Source organism: Budorcas taxicolor, chromosome 3 (genome assembly GCF_023091745.1).
Source record: "Budorcas taxicolor isolate Tak-1 chromosome 3, Takin1.1, whole genome shotgun sequence".
In the NCBI taxonomy this organism is placed as follows: Eukaryota; Metazoa; Chordata; class Mammalia; order Artiodactyla; family Bovidae; genus Budorcas; species Budorcas taxicolor.
Genome location: NC_068912.1, coordinates 56934569 through 56961220, shown reverse-complemented (window position 1 = coordinate 56961220; position 26652 = coordinate 56934569). Strand labels below are relative to the sequence as shown.

Below are 26652 nucleotides of genomic sequence, written 5' to 3'. Positions count from 1 at the left end.
CTGGTTAGTGACCCAACCTGAGCTAGTAACAACCCTTGTCTAAAATACTTCAAAAACGTAACAGGAGAAGAATTAGTCCTTTTCTTGTGGGAAAAGTTGTAAAATACAACAAGCAAGAACTGGCAGTTGTATGTTTTCCACCACAAGCAAAGAGTCAGTCAGTAGTAAACAGTTCCTTCCATTCCATTAAGATTCTATGTACTAAAAGCAGAAGTCACTTACACTACTTAGTAAATGTTAACAGCACCAAGATTTAAACATTTTTCTTTCATTAGTTTACCGTTTTTTTACTTCAAGTTACAAATTAGTATGCAGGCTTTCCTGGTGGCTCAGAGGTAAAGAATCCACCTGCCAATGCAGGAGACATGGGTTCGATCCCTGGAGAAGAAAAATGGCAACCCTCTCCAGTCTTCTTGCCTGGGAAATCTTGTGGACAGAGGGGCCTGACGGGCTACAGTCCATGGGATCGCAAAAGAGTTGAATATGACTTAGTGACTAAACAACAACAAATTAGTATGCTCTTAATAATTCAGTCAATATCCTTATGAGTGTTTATAAATTGTACTTAAGTACACAGTTATGAGCAAAAGTAGTTAAAACAGTAGTAAATGAGCTAACCAAAAAATCTTGTTCTAGTCATATTTGTGATGTTTACTTAGGTCCTTTACGATCAAAAGTGAGGGAGAAACAAGACCAAACACAAACAATATATAGGAATATCTACTTGCAGAATAAGGCATTTAGAAGATATTTTCTGCATTTATTGGGAATACATTTTTTAAAAGCAAATTTTATGTTTTTGCCTATCAAAGGCTAAATTTAGCTTGACTGAGTGTATGCATTTGAAAAATGATTAGCTTTATCCCTGAACAGACCTATAAAGCACGCAACTAAGACAGAACCAAAATGAGTATTCAGGTAACGTTTATTTATTATAAATTGCCAAGACAGTCTTGCAAATAAACTACAAATTTCCTCTTCTACAAAATTTATATTCCCAATGATTTACACACAGCCATGTTTAATTATTTTTAATATTTTTGACATAAGGTACTAGTCTATAACGCAAATTCAATCCCCAAATCTGGAATATCTCCTGGAAAAGGAAACAGCAACCCACTTCAGTAACCTTGCCTAGGAAACCTCATGGACAGAGGAGCCTGGTGGGCTATAATCAATGGGGTCTCAAGAGTCAGACATGACTTATATAAAACAACAAACAAACTCACAAAATTTGTGAGAAGAATTACTGAGAAAGGACAATTAAGTAAAAACAGCTTTTATATGCACTTAGTTTATAGTTTAGGCATATTTGATATCAGTCAAAGGCTAGACTTTCTTAGCTTACCCTTGATTACAAAGGGGGTGTGCGATAAAGATTTCTTTTAAAACACCCCTTGTTGTTCAACCCATCTCAGTTTGGTGTCTCAGGAAATAATTATTGTTGGCTGAGTGGTTGTACAGACCATAGAATAACAGCTTAAAGATGAGAGGATGAGTCACACTGTAGCCACTTGTCTCATATGAATGTAACACTGAAGACACCGAACAGAAAACAAGGAAGGGGCCTACTAATTAGGTCCTATGTCTTAAGTCTATTTAAAATCAAGTTTTAAAAATCTGTTTAGATTTTACTTACTTGCAATAAAGACTAACTTTTATATATGGGAATCTTCTAAACATTAAAATATATTATGGGTATATGTGAACCAAGAAAATGAAAGCCACTGTAGACATGGAAGCCACATCTGGGACACAGGAATTTCAGGTTTTCAGCTGAGAAATCAAGCTTAACTTTCGGTTGAATACTGACGTTAAAGCGTGTCTGCTTGTTTTTCTTACTAACCTATAAAACTGTACTCATTGTTAGAAATAAACCTTTACTATCTAATAATGAGAAGATACTATTTGAAAGCTTTACAAACCATAGTGCCTCAAACAGGATTCAATAAGTAAAACTGAAAGAATATTAAAAGGAAACAAAGCAAAGAGATGTTGACATTTTTTCTCAAACACAGGGACTTCATTAATTCAGCTTGATTTGGATGATATAAGTGACCTTTTCATGATAATTTTTAAATTAATCTACAGGTCTAATGAAAAGATTTAAAAATTGAGCAAGTTTACTGTTAATTTGAATAGTGGGTAAAACCATAGCAGATTTTACTGGATACCTAGTGTTGGTTGTCTTTAGAAGTTAAAGGTGAGAGTAGGTATCAGGAAATATTAGTAACAGGTGTGCAAATTAATAGACCATATTCTTTAGTTAACCATACAACTTACTGTTGACAATTATGCGCATGTAATAGGTGCTTTACTTTCATCTCTAATTTCATTGTAAGACTGGGTTCTTATTGTGACTGAATAAAAACATCTAGTTAATTATTCTTTGGCTTCATGTGGCCAAAAGGAAGGAAGACTGGACAGCACAGCCATGGTAGGATGGTCTGTTGGTCTACAACCATACTTTTCCACCTCATTTGCTTTGACTGATCTAATGCCCCAAGCAAGAAATCAGTTGAGTTTCTAAAACTACAAAATGTAGAAGCTAATGACTTCTTTGTAGTTAGGTTCATTAGGCAATTTAACATTTTACCTCATCTCAACTAAATCATCTAATGGAAGAGATACTAGAAAGCAGTACCTTTTTAGTTTCAAATTGTGCTTCTTCCTGACAGCACCCTCTACAGTCAGGATCCAGCTGCAGAAGGTTGAACTGTCCAAGCAAATCACAGGAGCTGCAGAGCAAGTTGCTGGAGAAACCTAACTCTCTGCAAGACTCTGAGGAAAACTCTGCTCCCAATGCAGAGACCTGAAAACAAAAAATAAGGGGGAAAAAAGTCATTTTTACGTTACAAAGCTTCCAAAAAGAACACGCTAGAGTTGTCAAAATCTAACACACATACTAGAGACTTACTGAAACGCCTCATTTGGAGACAATTTTTAAATTATTTTTAAACTCTATAACCTTATGAGTCTTTGGTTCTTCCCATCTCCCCCCATTTTTTTTTTTTCTTAAAAACTTGTCATATTGCAGCTTGGCTAAAACATGGATTCACAAAAAAGATCATATATTATTTCTTTGTGATATACATACATATATATCTTGAAGAAAAATGAATTTTCATTTCAAGAACTTAGGATCTGCTTGCCCTCTCCTCCTTCTGCTATGCATCTCCTAAATGTTCCCCATTTCTATTTTTAGTTCTCTCTTTGCATATTTTCCATGGAGAACTATGTCTTTTCCATGGCTTCAAATATCCATTTATTAAAAAGTCTCATCTTTTTTCTTAAGTGTCAAGCTTCCAACATCTTCTCATTTAGACATATAGACACTGCAAATTCAAATTCTCCAACAGTGAAACATCTTTTAAAAATCTATTCCTTCCAATGTATTCATATTCAGAATATCTTAGCAAAATGGTCCCATTTTCCCTGACTACCCACTTGTCCAGGTCAGTCAACCTAGACTGCACATTCTTCACCATTCTTAGAACCAAAAAAAGCAGAGACATTACTTTGTCAATAAAGGTCCATCTAGTCAAGGCTATGGTTTTTCCTGTGGTCATGTATGGTTGTGAGAGTTGGACTGTGAAGAAAGCTGAGCACCGAAGAATTGATGCTTTTGAACTGTGGTGTTGGAGAAGACTCTTGAGAGTCCCTTGGACTGCAAGGAGATCCAACCAGTCCATCCTAAGGGAAATCAGCCCTGGGTGTTCTGGAAGGACTGATGTTGAAGCTGAAACTCCAATATTTTGGTCACCTGATGCGAAGAGTTGACTCATTGGAAAAGACCCTGATGCTAGGGAAGACTGAGGGCCGGAGGAGGGGACAACAGAGGATGAGATGGCTGGATAGCATCACTGACTTGACTTGATGGACATGGGTTTGGGTGAACTCCGGGAGTTGATGGACAGGGAGGCCTGGCGTGCTGCGGTTCATGGGGTCGCAAAGAGTTGGACGTGACTGAGTGACTGAACTGAACTGAGAACCAATCAATTAAGTTTTGACAATTCAAAGAGCTCTCAAGCCTCAAGTCTCTCAAAGAACTCTCGAATCTTTTCCTGCCTCAGTGGCTTAAATGGTCAGCTAGTCCTACTTCTCATTACACCTCCAATCCCATTCTACTTTTCAGCTATAATGGATTCCTATAGTACCTAAAAATACAAAACCCTTACTCAGACATATATTTATTTGCTCATCTTTTTTTTTGCTAGGCTCTCTTATACCTTTCCACCTTGTTAAATTCTACTTAATCCAAGAACTTGATCAGTATCAGTTTTCTTAGGAAGCCTTCTCTGAGAAAAAGCAGATTTCAATCTTTAGCCACTATCTTTTCTAAGAAATTTATGTATAGCTGTAAAACAGCACACTCATGACACTGTAAACCTATGACTGTTTGATTATGAACTCTGTGAACTCTTTTAAGGGCAAGCATTAAGTTATTTCTTTGCATTTCCAGCACTTGGCTTTCCAGGTGGCACTAGCGGTAAAGAATTTGCCTGCCAATGTAGGAGACTTAAGAGATGGGAGTTTGATCCCAGGGTCAAAGATCCCCTGGAGGACGGCATGGCAACACACTCCGGTATTCTTGCCTGGAGAACACCATGGACAGAGGAGTCTGGTAAGCTACGGTCCATAACGTTGCAAAGAGTCAGACATGACTAAAGAGACTTAGCATGCAGGCACATGCTAGTGCTCAGGTGTTTTAAGCAGATGATTTGGTCAAAACCACAGACTCAAGTAGGGGGAATTTCAGATTGACTGTAACGCGTTGATCTCCTAGACAAAGAGTCTGCAAATTTTATGTAAAGGGTCCCATAGTAATTGTGTTAGGCTTGGGTGGCTATTGGAGAAGGAAATGGCAACCCACTCCAGTATTCTTGCCTGGAGAATTCCACGGACGGAGGAGACTGGTGGGCTACAGTCCACGCGGTCACAAAGAGTGGGACATGACTGAGCGACTTCACTTCCACTTGGGTGGCTATATAGTTTCTGTTAGAACTACTCAACTCAGCTACTGTAGCACAAAATCAGTCACAGACAGTAATAAATGAATGTGTGTCTGTGTTCCAATAAAACCTCACTTACAAAAACAAGGATTGCTGGATTTGGCCCACCAGCTAACTAAACAAGTTGATAAAACCAAATGGCATATCTCATTGTAAAAAAAACTTTAACTATTGCTGGCATACTCCTCCAAAATGCTAATCATCCCACTGGCCTTAAATTAAGTCAACATCCTAATTTGATACCTTATACAAACATCCTTTACCTTATGTAAGTAACAGGGGACAGTATATATCATAATGTATCAAAATAGATCAAGTGTACCAGTCTAGCCAGAGGGACCTAAGACCCTTGCTCCTATACTAATACTTTGAATACAGTTTATTTACTTGTAAAGTGATCTGCTTGATCTATTTCACAGGTTAATTTCTATTTCTCCAAAGATGGCCACACCAAAATATATACATCATCCCAAATGTGACTGGCAGGGGCTTGTGACTATTCTGACAAACACAGTGTCAAGAAGTGATAAATTATGTGATTTCTGAAGGTAGGCCATAAAAAAGGAAGCCATCTCTGCTTGATTAGGGCTTGCAGGTGCCGTGTCTCTGTTTCTCTAAAATACTCACCTTTTAGCCACCATGCTTGTAAGATAGCCTAAACTACAGAGAGAATGTGGAGAGGCCCATGCAGAGAACAGCTGAGGCCTCCAGCTGACAAAGAGCATCAACTACTAGATGTGTGAGTAAAAAGCCTTCACACTTTACTCTTTAGTCTCAGGCTGAGGTCTGAGACACCGTGGAACACACGGTCACGCTGTCGTGCCTGTCTGAATTGTTAACCCAAAGAATCTGGGTTAAAATAAACAGGTGAGCTGTTTTGTAGCCATGGTAACTAAAACAGGCAATAAAAGCGAAATCACTATGAAACAGTGAACTGCTAAACAAATGTAAGAAACTGTTACCAAAGCATGTTTTACAAAACAAGCATCTCTAATGAAAACTCATGGGATCGTAATCCTTGGTTTTATTCTGGCATTGACTGAGCACCTACTGACAGGTAGAGTGAACATGTGAAACGTATTTGAGTCTGATGACATCCTGATTCAAATACCAACTCAGAGCAACCTTACTCCTGAACAGGAATAATTACCACTTACTTCACTTCACAGAGTTTGGCTTCCCTGGCGGCTCAGAGGTTAAAGCGTCTGCCTGCAATGCGGGAGATGTGGGTTCGATTCCTGGGTCGGGAAGATCCCCTGGAGAAGGAAATGGCAACCCACTCCAGTATTCTTGCCTGGAGAACCCCATGGATGGAGGAGCCCGGTGGGCTACAATCCACAGGGTTGCAAAGAGTCGGATACGACTCAGCGACTTCACTTCACTGCACAGAGTTTGGAGGATTAAAGGAGAAAAAGTACAGAAAGCATGTAGTATCCTGTCCAGTACACAGTGAGTACTTAATAAATGTTAGAATGATTCCTTCCACTGTGAAAACAAAAACACTCTATATTTAAATCATTATAATAGACATGGGTTAGAGATAAGTGTAGGGGAGATAGAAGGTATCGTCAATTTCATGAATGAATCTTTTTTCCTACCATAATTCATTTTTTGCAGACTTGAGGCTTTGACTCAAATAAGAACATCAGAACATATTTTAAAGCACTTTATGACAAAATGCTAAATAATAGAGGAGAGTTCAACTACAAATTACACCCACCCATCTTTTTATTACATAAAACTAACTGAATAGCATTTAAATGTACACAGTAAGGTCAAATATTACATTTTATTTTTTGTTTTACTGTTATTATTACTATTTTTGGCTCTGCCACAGTGCTTATGGAATCTTAGTTCTCCAACCAAGGACTGAACCGCGCCCTTGGCAGTGAAAGCACGGAGGCCTGGATAACCAGGGAATTCCACTAAATTTTATAATTAGCCACTCTTGTAAGAAAGACATGGATTTTAAGGACTGGGTGGGATAACCCTGACTGGGTAACTACTTAACAGTTTACAACTTTCTCCAATTTTAAGTAGGATTGACAGGCTGAGAGACTATGCGTTATTCATTTATTTTTCTGGTGTTATTGAGTTCTTTAAAAACATGAGGGTTGTTGGTGGAGAAACTGTAATAACTATAATGCAACATTACCCCTTTGGGCAAAAGTCTGGTATTGCTATACATTTTACTACACTTACACATTCACATGATTAGTTGTCTCTTTACTCAGAAAACTCACAGGGTTCTCACATAGTAATTCTGAAAAGACTCAAATCTGAGATAAAAGTAAATACATGGGTTTACAGATTAGCCCCAAGAAAATAAGTATCAGAAACATTATGACAAGCCATAATGACAAGCTCTTACAAGGCACCAGATACTTTGTAAAGTGTTGCTAAACACTTCACATCATTATTTCATTTAATCTTATCCTCCTATGAAAGAGGAGGTATTATCCTTACCTTAGAAAAGAAAGTGAAGTCCCTCAGTTGTGTCTGACTCTTTGTGACTCCATGGACAGTAGCCTGCACCAGGCTCCTCCGTCCATGGGATTTTCTAGGCAAGAGTACTGGAGTGGGTTGCTACTTTCTTCTCCAGGTAATCTTCCCAACCCACGACCCAGGGACTGAACCCAGGTTTCCCACATTGTACACAGACGCGAAAGGCACCAGCGAAGGTATAAATGAGACTAAAGGAAATCAACAACAGAAACTGCTCAACAGACACATAGAATCATGAGAAATCATTATTTTAAGCCACTATAGGGGGTGCTTACACAGCCACAGATAATCAAACAGTTAAAGAGATAATGAGATTGGAAGAAGTCAACTTGAAATGTTACTCTTTATCTTTTCGTGGTGGTGAATACAAATTATCGAAGACTGACAAAAAATTCTTGAGTACAAAGTTTAGATAGGGGTCTTCCAATAATTTCTAAGGCACCAAATGACTGAATGAAGTATTATAAAGTTAAGGAGAAGAATCCACCTTTTATGTAAGGCTGTAAAAGTAAACAGGCAAGATCTTTAAACGCCTTAATGAAAGAAAAGCCCACGTGTTTGTGGAGGCCTTCCATATAGACCCTCAATCCTCCAAACCTTGAATAAATTAATCAAACCAGATTTCTAGGAGAATACTCAGCAGACTCAATACAGAGAACACTTGAAAAATTAGGCTGATAAAAGACACCTGTAAAAACTCCAAGTATGATGCCTATTAAAAAGTTTTATTATTCACAGTTGAACGAACTAAAAACTTATAATAAGTCGTTAGTGAGTGAACAGGAATATAAGTCGAAACTAGCCTCTTCCCATTCAAATATAAAGAAGCTATCTCTTCTGTTAATGGATAAAAACGAAAAAAAAAAAAAAAACTTGGTTAGACAACGATCGATTTTAAGCGAGATGAAAGCTATCATTTTAGAAAATCAATTTCAAGAATAAATTATGTTTTAGTATGGCGTAGTTCCTTTTATTGCAACAGAGTTGTTTAAAAACCACAAATGATACTGAGGTGTACCCAGCGGCCTGTGAGTGCCAGAGAACAGAGGTAAAAGACTAAGAGTGACTTACAGGGACCACAAACAAATGACAGAAAGAAGTAAAAAGGAAGTGTACCCTGGACCAAAGACTTGAGGGCTTTCCTCTAAGACTTGAAAGGAAGCTTTGTCATAAGGACGACGGTTCCTTGCATTTCTGCCAATTTAAAAACAATCTTCATTTCTTTGCAAAACTTAGTGCCTTTCCCGCCCCTCACCCCTCGCTTTTACGGTGTGTCTTACAGACTGTATTCAAGAAAGTCTCAGGTCAGAAAAAGGAACTGCTAGAAACCCAGGGCGGGGAAAGATAATCTTCAAACGCGGAATAAAGCCACGTCGCACGCCAGCAGCAGCAACCGCTGGGGGAGCCCACCCGTTTCAGCTGTGTTTCCCAAAAGCGACTGAATATTCCGTCTTCCTTAGCGCAATCCCTGTCGCTCGCCCTGGGGCTGCAGCAGAGGTGACCTCCACTCACCGTTTGAAGCACGGTCGCCAGCAGCAGTCGCAGCCCAAACGCCGGGCCAAGCCATCCATCCGGCCGGCCCGCCATCTCTGCCATCTTCCGTAGGTCTCCGGCTGCCCAGAAGACCCCTCTGCTAGGGGCGTCTACTCCAGTGCCTGATCCAAAACAGGCAGCTAAAGGCCGCTGCCATCAAGTCTCTTATTCTGAGGAGACGGGCATTAACTACGGGCATATGTAAGCTTAAAGGTGAGCAAAAACTTTACACTTGATGTAAATATGAAGTCACTGGGTCCTTTCGATAACTCACATCAGGCATCTCCCTAAACTCCTCAAATCTGTGCTTCCCGGGCTCCTTTTCATTCACATTTCCTTAAGCAGTCAAGAAGCCCCGCCTTCGCCAGTTTCGGCCTGCCTCCTTCTCCAAGTTAACCCAATCGAATGCCGATTTGGTTGACACCTACGGCAAAAGAAACCAACCGTGACACGCACCAAGAGCGAAGCGCTGGAGTTCTTCGGGCCAATAAGCTCAACCGAAAGGGAGTAGAGGGCGGAGCCTCTGGTTGCCGAGCAGCGTACGTGGAGGCGTGCGCGTGGAGGCGGAGAGGGATGGGTAAGGGGCGGGGCCGAGGGCGGCGCAGCCGCAGCCGCAGCGCTGGCGGAGAAGCGCGCGGCCGCGAGCGAAGGAGGGAGGGAAGGAAGGAAGAGAAGGAGGCGGTTAGGCAGGCGGGCGCGGGGGTCGGGGACTGAGGCAGTAGAAGGAGGCGAGAGCCCGGCAGCTGCTTCGCTCTGTGTTTGCTGCACGGGCTTTTGGAGGGAGTCGGCCGTGGAGTCGGTCGAGGAGAAGCGGGCACCGGCGGTGTTGCTGCTGGCGCCTGGGGGCGGGGGACTGGGGACGCGAGAAGGGGGGTCGCTGCGGTGGTTCTCTCGCTGTCGCGCTCTTCTTGCCTTTCTCCCGGCTCCGTGGGCTCCTCCCGGCGTCTCCCTCGCCCCCGGGACCCCGATCCCCGCCCCCCGCGGTATGTCTTGATCCCGAGCAGCGGGTTTCATGGGGCTCCTCAGGATTATGATGCCGCCCAAGTTGCAGCTGCTGGCGGTGGTGGCCTTCGCGGTGGCGATGCTCTTCTTGGAGAACCAGATCCAGAAACTGGAGGAGTCCCGGTCGAAGCTAGGTGAGGAGCCAGGTCACTCCGGGCTGAGTGGTGTGTGGAAGGGGCCAGGCTGGGGAGGCACTGCAAGCCGAGCAAGTGGGCGTTTATCTAACCTGATATCTGGCTTGGAGGCTGGAGGCTGAAAGAGAACACAAGCCGAATTCATTTGGTGTGAATTAAGCTTGGGTGGTATGCTGGGCTCACGAGGTCAAGGGGCAGAGGTTGCAAGGTTGGACTTTCCCGAGCCAAAGGGATACCCTGAACTAGGCATTTCACGGGGAGAAAGCAAGAGAATATCGAATTCGTTGGGGAGTCAGTACTGACAGTTGGAGGAGACCGTAACGGTCAGGCTTGCCTGTTCTCTTGGAAGTCATACTGAAAGCTCCAGCAGTGTCAGGCAAGGGGTTTTCTAATTTGAGATGTGGGCACCTGGATACTGAATCTTTTGGGAATGGGGAGGTTCGCGAAGGGACAGATGGGCTGAAATGGAGGGGAGATACTGGAATGATGGTGTGTAAAAGAAATACATTGTAGTGAGTTGCACTCGTGCTGGGGGCAGCAAGGGACCGCGCAACTGACGAGAGAAATAGACTGTCCAGGTAGGACAGGAAAGCAAATAAAAAGCTCCCAAGAGGTTCTGAAACGAGGTAACCAGGCATTTAAATTCTTTTTTAGCGGCGCTAAACTGGTATTTTGAGCTTAAGGAAGGAGTTGTATGTGCATGTTGCTTCCCGGCAATGTTGGTGTAGTGAATTTAGAAGGGGAGGAAACGTTGAGGGGGAATTGCTATAATGAGATTTAAAGTTACGAAAGGAAGAGTGCAGCAAGTTTACCGTATGGCTAAGTACCTTAAAGAGTTAACAGTTGTTACTTTAATTGGGGGAGTGATCTGAAGTACAAAATGTTGGGAGTGTGCTGTTGTGAAAGACCAGACGAATGCACAGATAAGTACTTTCCAGATCAGTAAGGAACTGTGGCATTTGGGAAGAGTGAATGGGGAGGGAGTGTTAAAAGAATGTCAGCAGTACATTTTGATTTTAAAATGTACATGGCACTTAAAAATCAGCCCAAGAGATTGTAATTTGGATGTGGAAAATAATGTTTAGTAAGTGTACTTTATACACTTTAACTGCCGCATCCTTTAAAATAAGTTTCGAAATGCAAAGGATAAAATAGGAGCTTTATAATTTAGACTCAGAAGTAACGTATGCTGCTGTGATGATTAATGTTTTGGAAAAATCTATCAAAATAAGTGTAATATTACAAATAGTAGCTAGCCATTTGCAATTTTGATACTTTGAAAAAAGCACTGGAGACAATTTTAAAGTGCAGTTTATCAAAGAACATCAAATAAATTAACAAGTGCAAATAAATTTGAAGATAGGGATAATTCCACTCTTCAACTCTAAGGTAAAACTTGCCCTGTATAGTTTTGAACAGATACCAAATTTATTTTCTATGATTTTATTAATATGTATAGTATACGATGGAAAAATATTCACTTAAAATTTTCAAGGTTGGCCAATATACTCTTTTTGTTTGTACCTGATTAGCAGCATTCATGGTCATATTCTAGTCTGGTTAATGATCCAGCTTTACAGAAAGAAAAGACTCCTCCTCAAGAAAGTTGAAAGTTATATTAAATTAAAATTTATATTTATTCTTTGTTGTATTGCTCTTTGAATTTCTTATACATATTATGCTGGGTTGGGATAACTTCAAATTTTAATTTTCCTTCCTTGTCTAACATTTTTTCCCATAATAATTTAAATTGTTTTCTATAGGCACAACCTGAATGATTTTTAAAATGTAGGAAGCCAGAGGTAGTGGCTCGGTAGATAACATGTTTAAGACTTTTTACAAGAAAGAAACTCTTACATTTTGTTAGAAATAGTAAATATGGAATAAATGAAATAATTCTTGAAAAGGAGCCTCGTAGAAAAAGCTGCTGCTGCTGCTAAGTCGCTTCAGTCGTGTCCAACTCTGTGTGACCCCATAGACGGCAGCCCAGTAAGGCTCTTCTGTCCCTGGGATTCTCCAGGCAAGAATACTGGAGTGGGTTGCCATTTCCTTCTCCAATGTACAAAAAGCTAGAAGGAGCTAATAACAGAGATGTGGAATTGAGTGAGTGATAGTTGCTAAGTCATATTTGACTCTTTGAGACCCCATGGACTGTAAACCTGCCACACTCTTCTGTCCATGGAATGCTCCAAGCAAGAGTACTGGAGTGGTTGCCATCTTCTTTTCCAGATGTAAAATTATAACAAATAAAATGTATAGCTTCACATCAGCAGTCTTTTGACTTAAAAAAAGTCTTATGAAATGGCCTGTATTAAAGCAGATGTCAGTAATCTTCCTTAGGAAAGGAACACAGAAGGAGACATATTTTGACAATCAGACTCTGTACTAGACCCTTTCATATTTGCTGTTCTTATTTGATCTTCCAAGAACACCATAGAAAGCCATTTTTACAGATGCGGGAACAAGTTCAAAAGTTATATAAGTTGACTACATACCTAATAAGTGGCAAAGTCAGTATTGGAACCCAGGTATGTCTGATTTCAAATCAAGTTCCCCTTTAATTATACCAGGCTGCATGGGACTTTATATTGACATTACACTAAGATGTAGTGGTTTGAATAGAATTTTTAAACTAGCACCAATGTTTAATTGCATTTATTGCTAAGAATGAATATCATTCTTAGAAAATTCAATTTCTGACACAAAGGAATTAGGTTAGTGTAATGTCTGTTGCTTGTTTACACCCATGTAATGAACATAATTATATTATCTAATGAAAGGACTGAAATAGCTTACTTTTGCTACGGGGGGAAAAAAAAGATTGTCGTTTTCTGTATGTGTAAAATCACAAACAATAAAAGCATTTTTATTTTGCCATCAGAAAAACTTACACAGTTTTCACTTTTCAGAAACTTTTGTTGTGTCATCTGTCACACAGAATTTTGACTTAAAGTGTTGTCAAATTTATTACATTTTGCATTTATGGCTTAAAAAAAACCTTGAACATCATTAAGTATATCAATAGGAATTCCTAAAAACCAGTGTCTCATAATAGAGTTATTTTTTTTTCCAATGAATATTGAATGACAGTATACGTAATACTGGCTTTGCATCTTGCTTTTCTCATTTAATGTCACAGAACATCTTTCCAGGTCAAAAAATATAAATTTGACTTACTCATTCTAATAGCTGTATAACATTCCACAGTATGCATGAGTCATAAATTCTTAAGCCATTATGTCAATAATGAACATTCAGTTTATCCCCCTTAAATGCTTTTTTTTAAACTGTTTTATTTCTTGGTATTATAAAACAGTGTTACAAGAAACATGCTTATATTAGTTTATTTAATTCTTTATTTGTTGGTACTATTTTCAGTAGGATAAATTCTAATAAGGGATTACTGAGACAAAAGATATGTATATATATTGTAGTTTAACATTTTAAAATCTGTTACTTCCCTGAAAATTTATTTCCCAAGGGTTATAATACTCTGTACTGTCAGCATACACACAAGTGCAGGATATTGTCAGCTTTTAATTTTTGCTAGCTTTTAATTTTTTTCTAAAGCTGTGAAATGGTATGTTGTATCAATTTATGTTTCCTTGACTTCTAATTAAGTTGAACATAATTTACTTGTTCATTTTCATGTCTGTTGGGTAGTATTTCATCTTACCAATTTTAGGGTTTAAAAAGGATGTTAGATGTAGTAATCATTTATCTGTCTTGCATCTGTTTTTCTCCAGGTCTGTCATTTGTCCCTTGACTTTATGGTGTATGGAGGTTAAAAATTTTATGCAGTCAAATCTCTCAGTTTAGGCAAGTAGGTGCCTTACATTGCTTGAGGAGTCTTCCCCCAACCAAGATTATGTTATTATTCTCTATATTTTGTTAGTGTTTTACAGCTTATATGTTTATGTTTAGCTCTTTAAAGCATCATATGTTTATTGTAATTTCTCTCAGTGAATGGCCACTTATGGCAAATATTATATTAATAATTCATCTTTTTTTCCCTCCTTTCTATGTTACAGTTCTTGTTTTAGTCACATATTAAGTTTTCATATTTCTTGGATAAATTTTGGACTCCATTATGATTTTCCACTAATCAGATTCTTTTGGTCTTAGGGACTCATATATAGGCTTCAAGGCATCTATGAATTCCCTGAAATTATATACATATCTTTTATCAGATTTGCAAAGGAGTACACAATCCCCTTAATGGTAAGAATCACTGATTTGCAGTAAATGGTTTATATTTAATGGAGTGAGTGTGTTTTTTGTTTTTAATATTAACTTATTACAACATGCAACTCTTGAGTTAAATTTAGGATGCAAGCATATTAATATTAATGTGGGTGTTATATTACAAACTTATTAATGTGGGTATTACATTGAGAAAAGTATTAAAATCTATACAAACTTAATTTTTCTAATGAGGTATAGAAAATAACATGGAGTCAAAATGAAAATTTGCTTAGGTTACTGCTTAGTTACTTAGCTGTTAGAACTCTGGTTGTCAGAATTTGTTGCCTTTTCTCAGTAGTTATTTCTGAATGTCAAGAGCACACTATTGTTACTTTTGACTGATGGAACAGTCAGTGAAATTTTTGTTATATAAATATCAGAATTATGTGGTTGATAACTTTATTTTTTATAGGACCTAAGTATTTAAAATAATATTTTTTGTTCATATGCTTGTAAGACCACTAAATAAACGAATGCTTTAGGACCTAATGTTTTCAATGAAGGCAGTAACTCAGAATGGATTATGTAGCTGTCTTCATTGGTCAAATGTATGTTAATCTTTTATGTTCTTGAAACTCTCCTTAACTAAGAACCAGCTTTCAGGGCCAAGCTTGGGACTTATCTCTTTGGAATTTGGTAGGTTTTACAAGTGCCACTGTTTTTTTTTGTTTAGTCGCTAAGTTGTGTCTGACGCTTTGTAACCGCATGGGCTATAGCCTACCGGGCTCCTCTGTCCATGGGATTTCCCAAGCAAAAATACTGGAGTGGGTTGCCATTTTCTTCTCCAGGGGATCTTCCCGATCCAGGCATTGAAACTATGTCTCCCAATTGGCAGGCAGTTTCTTTACCACTGAGCCATCAGGAAAGCCCACCTGAAACCATACATACTTATAAAATGTTCCCAAGAATGATAGATTTCTCTAGTTATAAAATTGTTTGCAAAGTTTACATTAGTTACTGTTTAGAGGACTTAACAGTTTAATTGGAATGCTGTTATTCTAGAATTGCTAATTGGTGTCTCACTTATTAGTCCCAGATAGGATATCTAGTGCCATAGAGTAGTCAGTCAACTGAAATGGTTGATTTCAATTAAAGTGATACTAGGCTGTCTCTCTACCTCTCTAAGCCTTCTAAGAGCTTTTTGGGCACTTAGTGGAATTGAAATAATAAATATTCAAACACTGCTCTCCAGATGACTACTTTTGAGAGATGTTTCTATAGATGGACTTTATAATCATGGTTCACTATAGTCCAGTTATTTATAATTATCTGGCCAACTATTAGTAACTGTGTTTATGTACTTTGTCATTCTGCCTATTAATTATAGATTAACTGCCTATTGGACCACTTGTGCACCTGATCCTGTTTCCTCATCTACTTAAAGGTGTGGTTCCAGAAGTTTTCCCTCATTCTCCTGTAGTCATCATTTGCTCCCTTTCTGCTGGATTCTTCTCATTAGCATGTAAACAAGCTATTATTTCTCCCAACCAAAAACAAAATGATATTTTTCTCTTGACTCCTCTTGCTCAGCCAATGTCTGTTTCATATTTCAGCTTCCCTTAGCAGTAAAACTTAAAAATTGTCTATTTTCACTGTTGCTAATTGCCACAATCACCAGTGACTTCCCTAAGTCCTACAGGTTTTGATCTTCATCTTACTTGACCAGTCAGCAGAATTTGACACAGTTGATCACTTCCTCCTTTTGACCAATTTTCTTCACTTGGCTTCCAGTATATCATACTCTCGGCTTTCTTCCCCCCTCAGTGGGTCATTTCTCTGTCTCTTGTGTTAGCTTCTTTTTTAGCGTTCGCTTCAACCCCTTTGACATAAGAATACCAAAGGGCTGAGTCCTTGAAACTCCTCTTTACTCTTCCTTAGTTGGTGACCTATGTGCTGACAACTTATGTATTTCTAGTTGAGACTTGTTTCCTAAACATTAGATTTGTGTAGATTCATGTACTTGAGTTGCCCACTTGAACAATTAATAGACTTAAATTCAGTGTGGTCAAAACGAATCTTCTGATGTTTCTGTTCAGTGCCTCAGTACCCCCCTATACCCCCCAATAATTTTATCTGACCTTTATTTCAGTTGATAGCAGCTCTATCCTTCCATTTGCTAGTTAACTTGACTTTTCTTTTTCCTCACACTCTACATCTAATCTTTCAGAAATATCTTGTTAGCTTTACCTTCAAAATATTTCTAGAATATGACTACTACTCAGCACTTCCACTCTTATCACCTAATTCAGGATACTGTAGTCTCTTCCCTGGATTACTGCCATGTCTTAACTAGTCTGTTTGATTCTGCACTTGGCCTCCCTACAGACTATTCTTAATATAACAGCTTGGTGAGCCTTTTGAAATGTAAAAAAATCATGTCACTCCTCTGCATAAAGCTCTTTAGAAGCTTCTTGAATTAGAGTAATGATAGCTGTTTTTAAAACAAAGTCCACAGTTTTATTGGCTAAACATAGTAAATGACTCTTTTCCCCATCATGTTTTAGGTGATCATTTTGGTGGATGCTTTTCCTCTTCATGAGTTATTCAAGGTCTTGGGTACTTTCTGTTACTAGTTATGCCATCCTCTGGTTTGGAGTTCTCTGCTGTCAGCCTGGGGAAGAAGCAAGAGAAAGGTGAGGCGGTGCCCCTTTCTCAACTTTTTTGACCTCTTTTACCCTCAGTCTATTGATGAGGTTTTGTTGTTGTTTTAGTTGCTGAGTCTTGTCTGACTCTATTATGACCCCATGGACTGGCCCACCAGGCTCCTCAGTCCATGGGATTTCCCAGGCAAGAATGCTGGAGTGGGTTGCCATTTCCTTCTCCGAGGGATCTTTGCACACCAGGGATGGAACCTGTATCTCCGGCACTGGCAGGCAGCTTCTTTCCCACAGAGCCACCAGGGAAGCCATGGGTGAGGACTAGTTATAATCTCCATGCAAAGGTGGTGGGGGGAATGGAAAATGGGTTTTTCAGTTGGCAGTCACTTTAACATTTGTGGCTATGTACTGTGGAAGATGGGGGCACACAGTTGAATCCTTTGAATCCTTTCAAGTATTTTGTGACTCAGAATATAAACTGCCTTGATTAATGTTCTTTGTGAACATGAGAAATGTATATTCCGTTATTACAGGGTGGAGTATGCTATAACTATCAGGTCGAGTTGTTCCAGTCTTCCATATCTTCTGTATCCTTGATTGTCTTTCTGCCTACTCCTTTCATCAGTTATATAGAGAGGGATTTTGAAGTCTCTGGTGGTGACTGTGGGTTTATTTCTCTTTAGAGTTCTGTTACTTTTTGCTTCATGTGTTTTGAACTACTGTGAGTAGTTGCATGAATGTTAGGACTGTCATATCTTCTTGATTAATTAACCCCTTTTTCATTATGAGATGATGCTCTTTATCCTTAGTGATATTCTTTGCTCTGAAACCTACTTGGTCTGTTATTGGTCACTTCAGTTTTGATTAGTTTTAGCATAGTGTATCTTTTCCATTCTTTTAGTATAATATTAATCTGTTTGTGTCTTTTTCCGCCCTTCATGGATCCCTCCTTGTGATGAAGAGGCTTACGTAACTCCGTGAGGCTATGAACCATGCCAAGCAGGGCCACCCAGGATGGATGGGTCATGGTACAGTGTTCTGACTAAATGTGATCTACTGGAGGAGGGAATAACAAACCACCCCAGTATACTTGCCATGAGAACCGCATGAACTGTATAAAAGGCCAGAAAGATATGACACCAAAAGAAGAATCCCCCAGGTCTGAATTTGTCCAGTATACTACTGGGGAAGAGCGAAGGAGAATTACCAATAGCCCCAGAATGAATGAAGCGGCTGGGCCAAAGCAGATACGACACTCAGTTGTGGATGTGTCTGGTGATAAAAGTAAAATCCTATGCTGCAAAGAACAGTATTGTATAGGAACCTGGAATGTTAGGTCCATGACTCAAGGAAAATTGGACGTGGTCAGACAGATGATAAAAATAAACATCAGCATCCTAGGAATCAGCAAACTAAAATGGATAGGAATGGTCGAATTTAATTCAGATGACCATTATATCTACTACTGTGGGCAAGAATCCCATAAATGAGATGGAGTAGCTCTCGTAAGCAACAAGAATCCAAAATAAACAGTACTTGGTTCAACCTCAGAAATAACAGAATGATCTTAGTTCATTTCCAAGGCAAGCCATTCAATATCACAGTAATCCAAGTCTATGCCCATACCACTGATGCCAGAGAAGCTGAAGTTGATCAGTTCTGTGAAGACCTAGAAGACCTCCTAGAACTAACACCTAAAAAAGATGTTCTGTTCATCTTTGGGGACTGGAATGCATAAGTACGAAGTCAAGATACACCTGGAGTAACAGGCAAGTTTGTCCTTGGAGAACAAAATGAAGCAGGGCAAAGTTTAACTGAATTCTGCCAAGAGAATGTACTAGTCATAGCAAATACCCTTTTTCATACAACACAAGAGATGACTGTACACATGGACATCACCAAATGGTCAATACCGAAATAAAATTGATTATGTTCTTTGTAGCCTAAGATGGAGAAGTTTTATACTAGTCAGCAAAAACAAAACCTGGAGCTGACTGTAGCTCAGATCATCAGCTTGTCATGGCAAAATTCAAGCTTAAACTAAAGAAAACCAGGAAAAACACTAGGCCAGCCAGGTATGACTTCTATCAAATTCCAGATGAATTTGTAGTAGCAGTAATGAATAGATTCAAGGGACTAGATCTGATTAACAATGTGCCTGAGGAACTATAAACAGAGGTCCATATTATTGTGTAGCAGGTGGCTAACAAAACCATCCCAAAGAAACGCAGGAAGGCAAAGTGGTTATCTGAGGAGGCTTTACAAGTAGCTGAAGAATGAAGAGAAGCGAAAAGCAAGGGAGAGAGGGAAAGGCACATCCAATTAAATGCAGAGTTCCAGAAAAAAGCTGGAAGAGACAAGAGGGGCTTCTTCAATGAACAGTGCTTAATAATAAAACAACAAAGGGGAAAGACTAGATATCTCTTCAGGAAAATTGAAAACCTCAGGGAAGCATTCTGCCCAAAGATGGGCACGATAAAGGATCAAAATGGTAGAGACCTACTAGACGCTGAAGAAATCAAGAAGAGATGGAAAGAATACACAAAAGAACTATATAAAAAAAGATCTTAATGATCCGAATTATTATGATGGTATGGTTAGTTACCCAAAGCCAGAGATTGTGGAGTGCAAACTCAAGTGGACCTTAAGAAGCACTGCTGTCAATAAAGCTAGTGCATGTGATGAAATTTCTGCAGAACAATTCAGATCCCTAAAGGATAATGCCATCAAAGTTTTGCATTCCTTATGTCAGCAAATCTGGAAGACCCAGCAGTGGCCACAGAACTGGAAATTGTTGATCCTCATCCCAGTCCCCAAGAAGGATAGTACCAAAGAATGTGCTAACCATCGGACAGTTGTACTCATCTCCCATGCTAGTAAGGTCATGCTTAAAATCTTGCATGCTAGGTTTCAGTGTTACGTGAACTGAGAACTTCCAGATGTCCAAGCTGGGTTTAGGAAAGGAAGAGGAACTAGAGATCAAATTGCCAACATTCACTGGATTATAGAGAAAATGGAAATTTCAGAAAAATACCTGTCTTTGTTTCTGACTGTGCTAAAGCCTTTGACTATGTGGATCATGACAAACTGTGGAAAGCTCTTAGATGGGAATACGAGACCATTTTACCTGTCTACTGAGAAACCTGTGTGTGGGTAAAGAAGCAGCAGTTAGAACCCAGTATGGAACAACTAATTGGTTCAAGATTGAGAAAGGAGTATGACAGGGCTATCTGCTGTCACTGTTTGTTTAACCTATATGCTGGGCACATCATGAGAAATGCTAGGCTGAAAGAGTTACAAGCTGGAATCAAAATAGGTGGGAGAAAAATCAGCAACCTCAGATAATGCTGGTGATACCACTCTTAATAACAGAAAGAGAAGAGGAACTAAAGAGCCTCTCGATGAAAGTGAAAGAGGAGAGTGAAAGAGCTGGCTTAAGACTAAATATTAAAAAAAACTAAGATCATGCATCTGGCCCCTTTTGCTTAGTCACTCAGTTGTGTCCAACTCTTTGCGACTCCATGGACTGTAGCCTGCCAGGCGCCTCTGTCCGTGGGGATTCTCCAGGCAAGAAGACTGGAGTGGGTTGCCATGCCCTCCTCCAGGTAATCTTCCTAACCCAGGGATTGAACCCAGCTCTCCCTCATTGCAGGCAGATTCTTTACTGATTGAGCCACCAGGGAAACCCGCTGGCCCCATTACTACATGGCAGATAGAAGGGGAAGAGGTGGAAGTAGTGACAGAAAGGTGGAAGATTTCCTCTTCTTGGGCTCCAAAATGATTGCAGATGGTGACTGCTGCCATGAAATCAGAAGATCATTGCTTCTTGTCAGGAAAGTGATGACAAACCTAGACAGTGTGTTGAAAAGCAGTGGTATTACTCTGCTGACTAAGGTCCATGTAGTCAAGGCTGTGGTCTTCCCAGTGGTCACGTATGGTTGTGAGAACTGGACCATAAAGGTAGAATGCCAAAAAATTGATGCCTTTGAACTGTGGTGCTGGAGAAGACTCCTGAAAGTCCCTTGGACAGCAAGGAGTTCAAACCTGTTAATCTTAAGGGAGATCAACCCTGAATATTCACTGGAAGGACTGATGCTGAAGCACCAGTATTTTGTCTGAGGCTCTAGTATTTTGGTCATCTGATGTGAACAGATGACTCATTGGAAAAGTCCCTGATGCTGGGAAAGACTGAGGGCAGGAGGAGAAGAGGGCGTCAGAGGATGAGATGGCTGGATGGCATCACTGATGCAGTGAACGTGAACTTGGGCAAACTCCAGACGGACAGGGATACCTGACATGCTGCAGTCCATGGGGTCACAAAGAGTTGGACATGCCTGGGCAACTGAACAACAACAAAGCATGATACATTGTTATTTTTAAGCAATCAGTTATCTTTTAAAAAGATTGAAACATTTTTTAGAGAACTTACTCATACATGCCTCATTCCTGATGCTTTCCGTTCCTTTGTGGAGGTGCAGATTTCCATCTGGTACTCTTTTCCTTCATCCTCAAGGGTGTCTTTGGAAATTACTTGTACTGAAAGTCTGCTTGGTGATGAACTCTTTTTGCTTTTGTATGTCTAAAAGGTATGTATTTACCTTAATGTTTATAAGAAATTTTTGTTAGGTATAGAATTGTAGGTTGACATTTTTTTCTTTCAGTACTTTAAAGCTGTTGCTCCATTGTCTTTTGGCCTGCATTCTGTGTGATGAGAAGTCTGTCATTGTTCTTATCTTTGTTCAGCTGTTCATAATATCTTTTCTTTTGACTGCCTGTAAGATTTTCACTTGGTTTTAAGTAATTATGGTAAGCCTTGCTGTCATTTCTTGATTTTTTTCTTGTGCTCTGGGTTTGTTCAGCTTATTGGACTTGTGCGTTTATAATTTTCATTAAATTTGGAAAAATTTGGCCATAGCTATTAAATACTTCATATAATTTTTATGTACTTCTTTTCCTTCAAAAATTCAAGTCACATATATATATATATATAGTCTACATTTAGTTGTCAGTGTTTGATGACATTTTACTTATTTTTCCCAGTCTTTGTGCTTTTTGGTATTTTTTAATTACTTTGTCTTCAATCCACCAATCCTTCCTTCTGTGTATGTAATTCTGCTTTTAATTCCATTCAGTGTATTTTTCATTTCAGTTATTTTTTCCGTTTCTAGAAGTTCATTTTGGATCTTTAAAAACAACAGCAACAAAGAACTTCTGTTTGTCTCTTTAACATGCTTTTACTTTATTTTGTTGAACACATGACATATTGTTATAATGACTCTTTTGATGTTGTTTACTGATTCTATCATCTGTGTCTTTTCTCGATATTTTTCTGTTGGTTTGCTTTTTTCTTCATTGTGGACCATATTTTCCTTCTTTTTTATATGCTTGGTATTTAGGTGTTGGATATCTTCAGATTCTTAAACATACTCGTAAGCCTTGATTTGGGACACATTCAAGTTTCCTAGAAACAAACAGTTTGATCTTTCTAGGGTTGCTTTTATGTTTGTTAGATGGGATCAGAATATATGATTAACTTTGCGCTACCACTGAGGCAGTAAGCTTGCAGTTCCTTTCAGAGTACTCCACCCAGTACCCTGTGTATTTTATTTCCCCACTCTGGCTAGTGGGAATGCTGCTTGAGTGAACCCCAGAAAATTTTCCACCTGTGTCTTTTGGGTGGCCTCGGTTAGTTTCTTCACGCATATGCACTGATTGGTACTTGGCTGAAAATTCTCTTCTTGCAGCTTTGTCATCTTTAGTATTCTGCCCAGCATAAGCCAGCTGCCTTGGCCTCCCTGGACTCCCAATCCTGGCCCCTTAACTCACGGAGACTTTTGGGCTCTGAGATCCCCTTCTCTGTACTCTAGCCTGGAAACTCTCTTTGGAGAGGCATATGACTCACTTCATTTCCTTTCTCTCTTGCAGTGACCCCCATCCTGTACAGATTTCCTGTCTAGTGACCAGCATCTGAAAGCCTTTTGTTATATATTTTATGTATTTCAGTTGTTTCAGGTGGGAGGATAAATCCCCTGTTACTCCATCTTGGCTGGAAATGGAAGCCAGGTGGCCTAGTTATCTCTGATTGTGTGTCCCTAGGTTGACTTAGGGGAAGGTAATAAAGTTGGATAAATTGAATTATATTTGACAACTAAAACTAATATTATAAATTTAAGGGTGAAATAATGTTTTATTTTTTCTCTATTTCCTCAATTTCTAGCATGGTATTGCACACAGGCCCTTAGTAAATTGTTTGTTCCAAGTTAGAGGCAAGTCTTATTCACAATGGCTGGATCTCGTCACATCCCCATTGAAGTTTCAAGTGGATGTCAGTTAATTCTTTTGCTTGTTATCAATTTTACTCTAACTTCAAGAAACCAGTTCTTACTGCATCCCTTTAGATACAGCTGAGTCCAGTGGAGGCTCTTTCAAACTGGGCAGTGAAGTCTCTGACTCTGGAAGAGCTTTCTATTTTTCCTGTCAGTGTGCTTCTGGAACTAATTGGTCATATCTTTGCTGGGGTGGGTGGATGTATAGTCCTCTTCACAGGCTTCTTTTTTGTATTCCTGTTGTAATACCCCGATTGCAAGCAAAACAGTAGAGAAGGAAATTTTAAGGGACGTTGATGCCAGTAGTAACTGTAATCATTGTGTGTGCACAGTTGCTCAATCATGTCTCTTTGCGACCCCAGGAACTATAGCGCCCCCAGACTCCACTGTTGATGGGATTACCCAGGCAAGAATATTGAAGTGGGTTGCCATTCCTTCTCCAGGGGACCTTCCTGACCCAGGGATCAAACCCACATCTCCTGCATTAGCAGGATTCTTTACCACTAGCACCACTTGGGAAGCCTGGTCATTATGTTGCATCAACAGAAAATGGACCTAGTTTACCTTAAGATGAACATTATTATTATAGTTACCAGATTTTCAACTTTGCATGAAATAATTCTTGCTAAAGGTAGTTAGGTTGTACCAAATCCCTATGGGTACTATAAAATATCAGGGACAACCATTTTTTTTTTTAACTGAAGAAAAATTGCTTTATTGTTATGTTATTATTATGTTAGTTTCTGCTGTACAACAGTGTGAATCAGTTGTAAGGATACATAAATCCCCTCCCTCTTGAGCCTCTCTTCCACCCCTCCACCCCCAATCCCCCCCATCATCACAGAGCACCAAGCTGAGCTCCCTGCACTATCCGACAGCTTCCCACCAGCTATCTGTTTTACCCATGGTAGCATATATGTGTCAATGCTATCTTCTCAATTCCTCCCAAGCTCTCCTTCCCCTGCTGTGAGGAACAACCACTTTTAATTGAAATTGTTGGATTCTCCTTTTGGGAGATAGTGGTTTGAAAATTTGACAATCAATTTGGTACTTATGTAGCAATTTAAAACTGGATTTAGAGGGAAAGAAATGCCCATTTTTATAAATTCCAGTAGAATTTAGAAGTCATCCATTGTCACCTTATCACATAGCACCTTATATGTTTCCATTATTTATTTCTGAAGTTTGTAACATAGCTGAAAATAAGTGACTTGTACAGTTAAGCACACAGAAATGAATTTAGAGACTCATCATATGTTGTCTAAGTTGGAAAATACCTTAAAATTTTGCTCAGTATGGTTATGGAATGAAGCAAAGGGCTATGCAGGTGCAGACTAGCTCTTGGCATATTTATTTCTAATTATATATTATGCTTGAGTTGGTTAATGAATGTAATTTAGGGCTGTTATTGGTTCATTGATAACATCCTCCTGTTATATATTCTCTTTATGCTTTGAAGCAAAAGAGTATAGGAAATGAACTGATCAATGTAGTTCTTTTTCGTGGTAAATTAAGTCAAAAGGTTAGTATCCCAGTCACCATATTTGTCTTTAAACAATGACTCTTGTATTAAGGTTTCTGTTGCTATTGTGCTTTCAAAATAATACCTTGTTACAGTATACTTTTAGTTAATGGTAACTTAAAAAAAATAGTCTTTAAAAAAAAAAAGCTAGTTGCACAGCATAAACATTGTAACTAAAATCATAATTCAAAAAATTCTTCAATAAAGAGAGTTGTGGGACTTCACTGATGGTCCAATGGTTAAGACTTCGCCTTCCAATGCAGCTGGTATGAGTTCAGTCCCTTGTTGGGGAACTAAGATTCCACATTTTGGGGGGCCAAAAATCTAAAACATAAAAAACAGGAGCAGTATTGTAACAAATTCAATAAAGACTTTAAAAATGGTCCACATCAAAAAAAAAAACAAACCAGAGTTGTAAATTCTGTCTATTGTTTTTTTTTTTTTTTTAATTTCCCAAACAGCTTGGTGATTAATTAGGACTATTTATGGTTCTTTAGATTTCTAAGATACGTAACATAAAGGGACAATATCTTAAAAATTTAGTGATAAATATATTTTGGGTATTTAGAGGAATATTGGAGCTTTGAGTAAATTAAGTTGTTGGAGTTAAATAAAATAAATAAAATCTTCCTTCAACCTTGTATTTGTTAGTAATTTCAGCTTTGCCTGTGTCTTACTGAAACTAGTTCAGCAATCAGTTTTGACACAGTGGTTCTTAAATATGACTGAGAAATTCGTGATTATTTTGTATTTGAATGTTAGAAAGCTGCTTCTAGTTGCCAGCATTTTTTAATTTCATCATATACACCCATATCTGTAATAAAATGTTGCATGTTCCCAATCTGGCGAAAAACCAACTCGGTTCAATTGTTTCCTCCAAAGAAGAGCTGATTAGAAAGACTGACTTGATGGATCTTACGGTATGTTTTTGTAGACAACTTCTTCATTTTGTTGAAGAGGAAAGAATAAAAACCATTCATTTTTGTCCTCTAGAACATAAATGTCTTCTTTTCATGTTTTGAAGGTTAAAACAGAAAGAAAGCAAACTTGTGATGCTATTTTAGTGTCTCAAAATAGGTTTCCCAGTGAGGAAAATTAGGGGTATGTATGACTTTTGCTTCTGAACCTGGGAGTTGTTAGTGATGATAGTTTTATTTGGCTCGGGATGAATCTGTCCAGGAACCTGTCTGATCCATGAGATGTCATTATGTGCTGTTTTTCTTTTGCCCTTGGTTGGAACTCTGTGACTAATTAAGCCTGTGACTAGTTATAATCTAGTCTTGAACATGACCACTTCCCTTTGGTCTTTTTTTTAAAAATTGTTTAGATCTTTCCCTGCTTTGCCCTTGAACCAGTGTTTCTTATATGGTTTTCTCCCTTTCCCTACCAATGGCAAGTGATCATGATCTCTAAACCTACTGTATCGGACTGTGTACTGAGCATATTTTAAGTGTTTTATAAATATAGAACTTATTTAATATGAAGGATGCTTATTCTACTATCCTCAGAGTTACTAGGAAGAACAGTTAATCCTCAAAGGGTATAAAGAATATGGAAAGGTTTGTAAACTATAAAAACTACAATTTAAGTTGTTATTAATAGTGATAATAGTACATTTGCTTGCTCTTTGATGTTGTCTTTTGGTTGAATGTAGTTTCGACTTTACATTTCTTCGTGCTGTAGGCTTATCTCAAAGGATTACACTTGTCTGATAACGGTTCAGATAAATGATGATGTTACATGAGTTATAGATTTGACATTCAGTTTAGCTGTTCA

At 38.9% G+C, this 26652-nt stretch overlaps 2 protein-coding genes across 2 annotated transcripts in view; one reads left to right on the top strand and one right to left on the bottom strand.

The window, feature by feature from the left end:
• Positions 1–9172, bottom strand: part of SELENOF (selenoprotein F) — a 34858-nt gene extending 25686 nt beyond the window's left edge. Inside the window, exons 1-2 of the mRNA XM_052637469.1 lie at positions 9030–9172; positions 2645–2812 (exon numbers count right to left, since the gene is read on the bottom strand). Of these exons, the coding sequence (XP_052493429.1) occupies positions 2645–2812; positions 9030–9113 (252 nt within the window). The 5' untranslated portion in view covers positions 9114–9172. The remainder of the gene's footprint in view (positions 1–2644; positions 2813–9029) is intronic.
• Positions 9173–10062: 890 nt separating this feature from the next.
• Positions 10063–26652, top strand: part of HS2ST1 (heparan sulfate 2-O-sulfotransferase 1) — a 187734-nt gene continuing 171144 nt past the window's right edge. The window contains exon 1 of the mRNA XM_052637779.1: positions 10063–10186. Within this exon, the coding sequence (XP_052493739.1) occupies positions 10063–10186 (124 nt within the window). The remainder of the gene's footprint in view (positions 10187–26652) is intronic.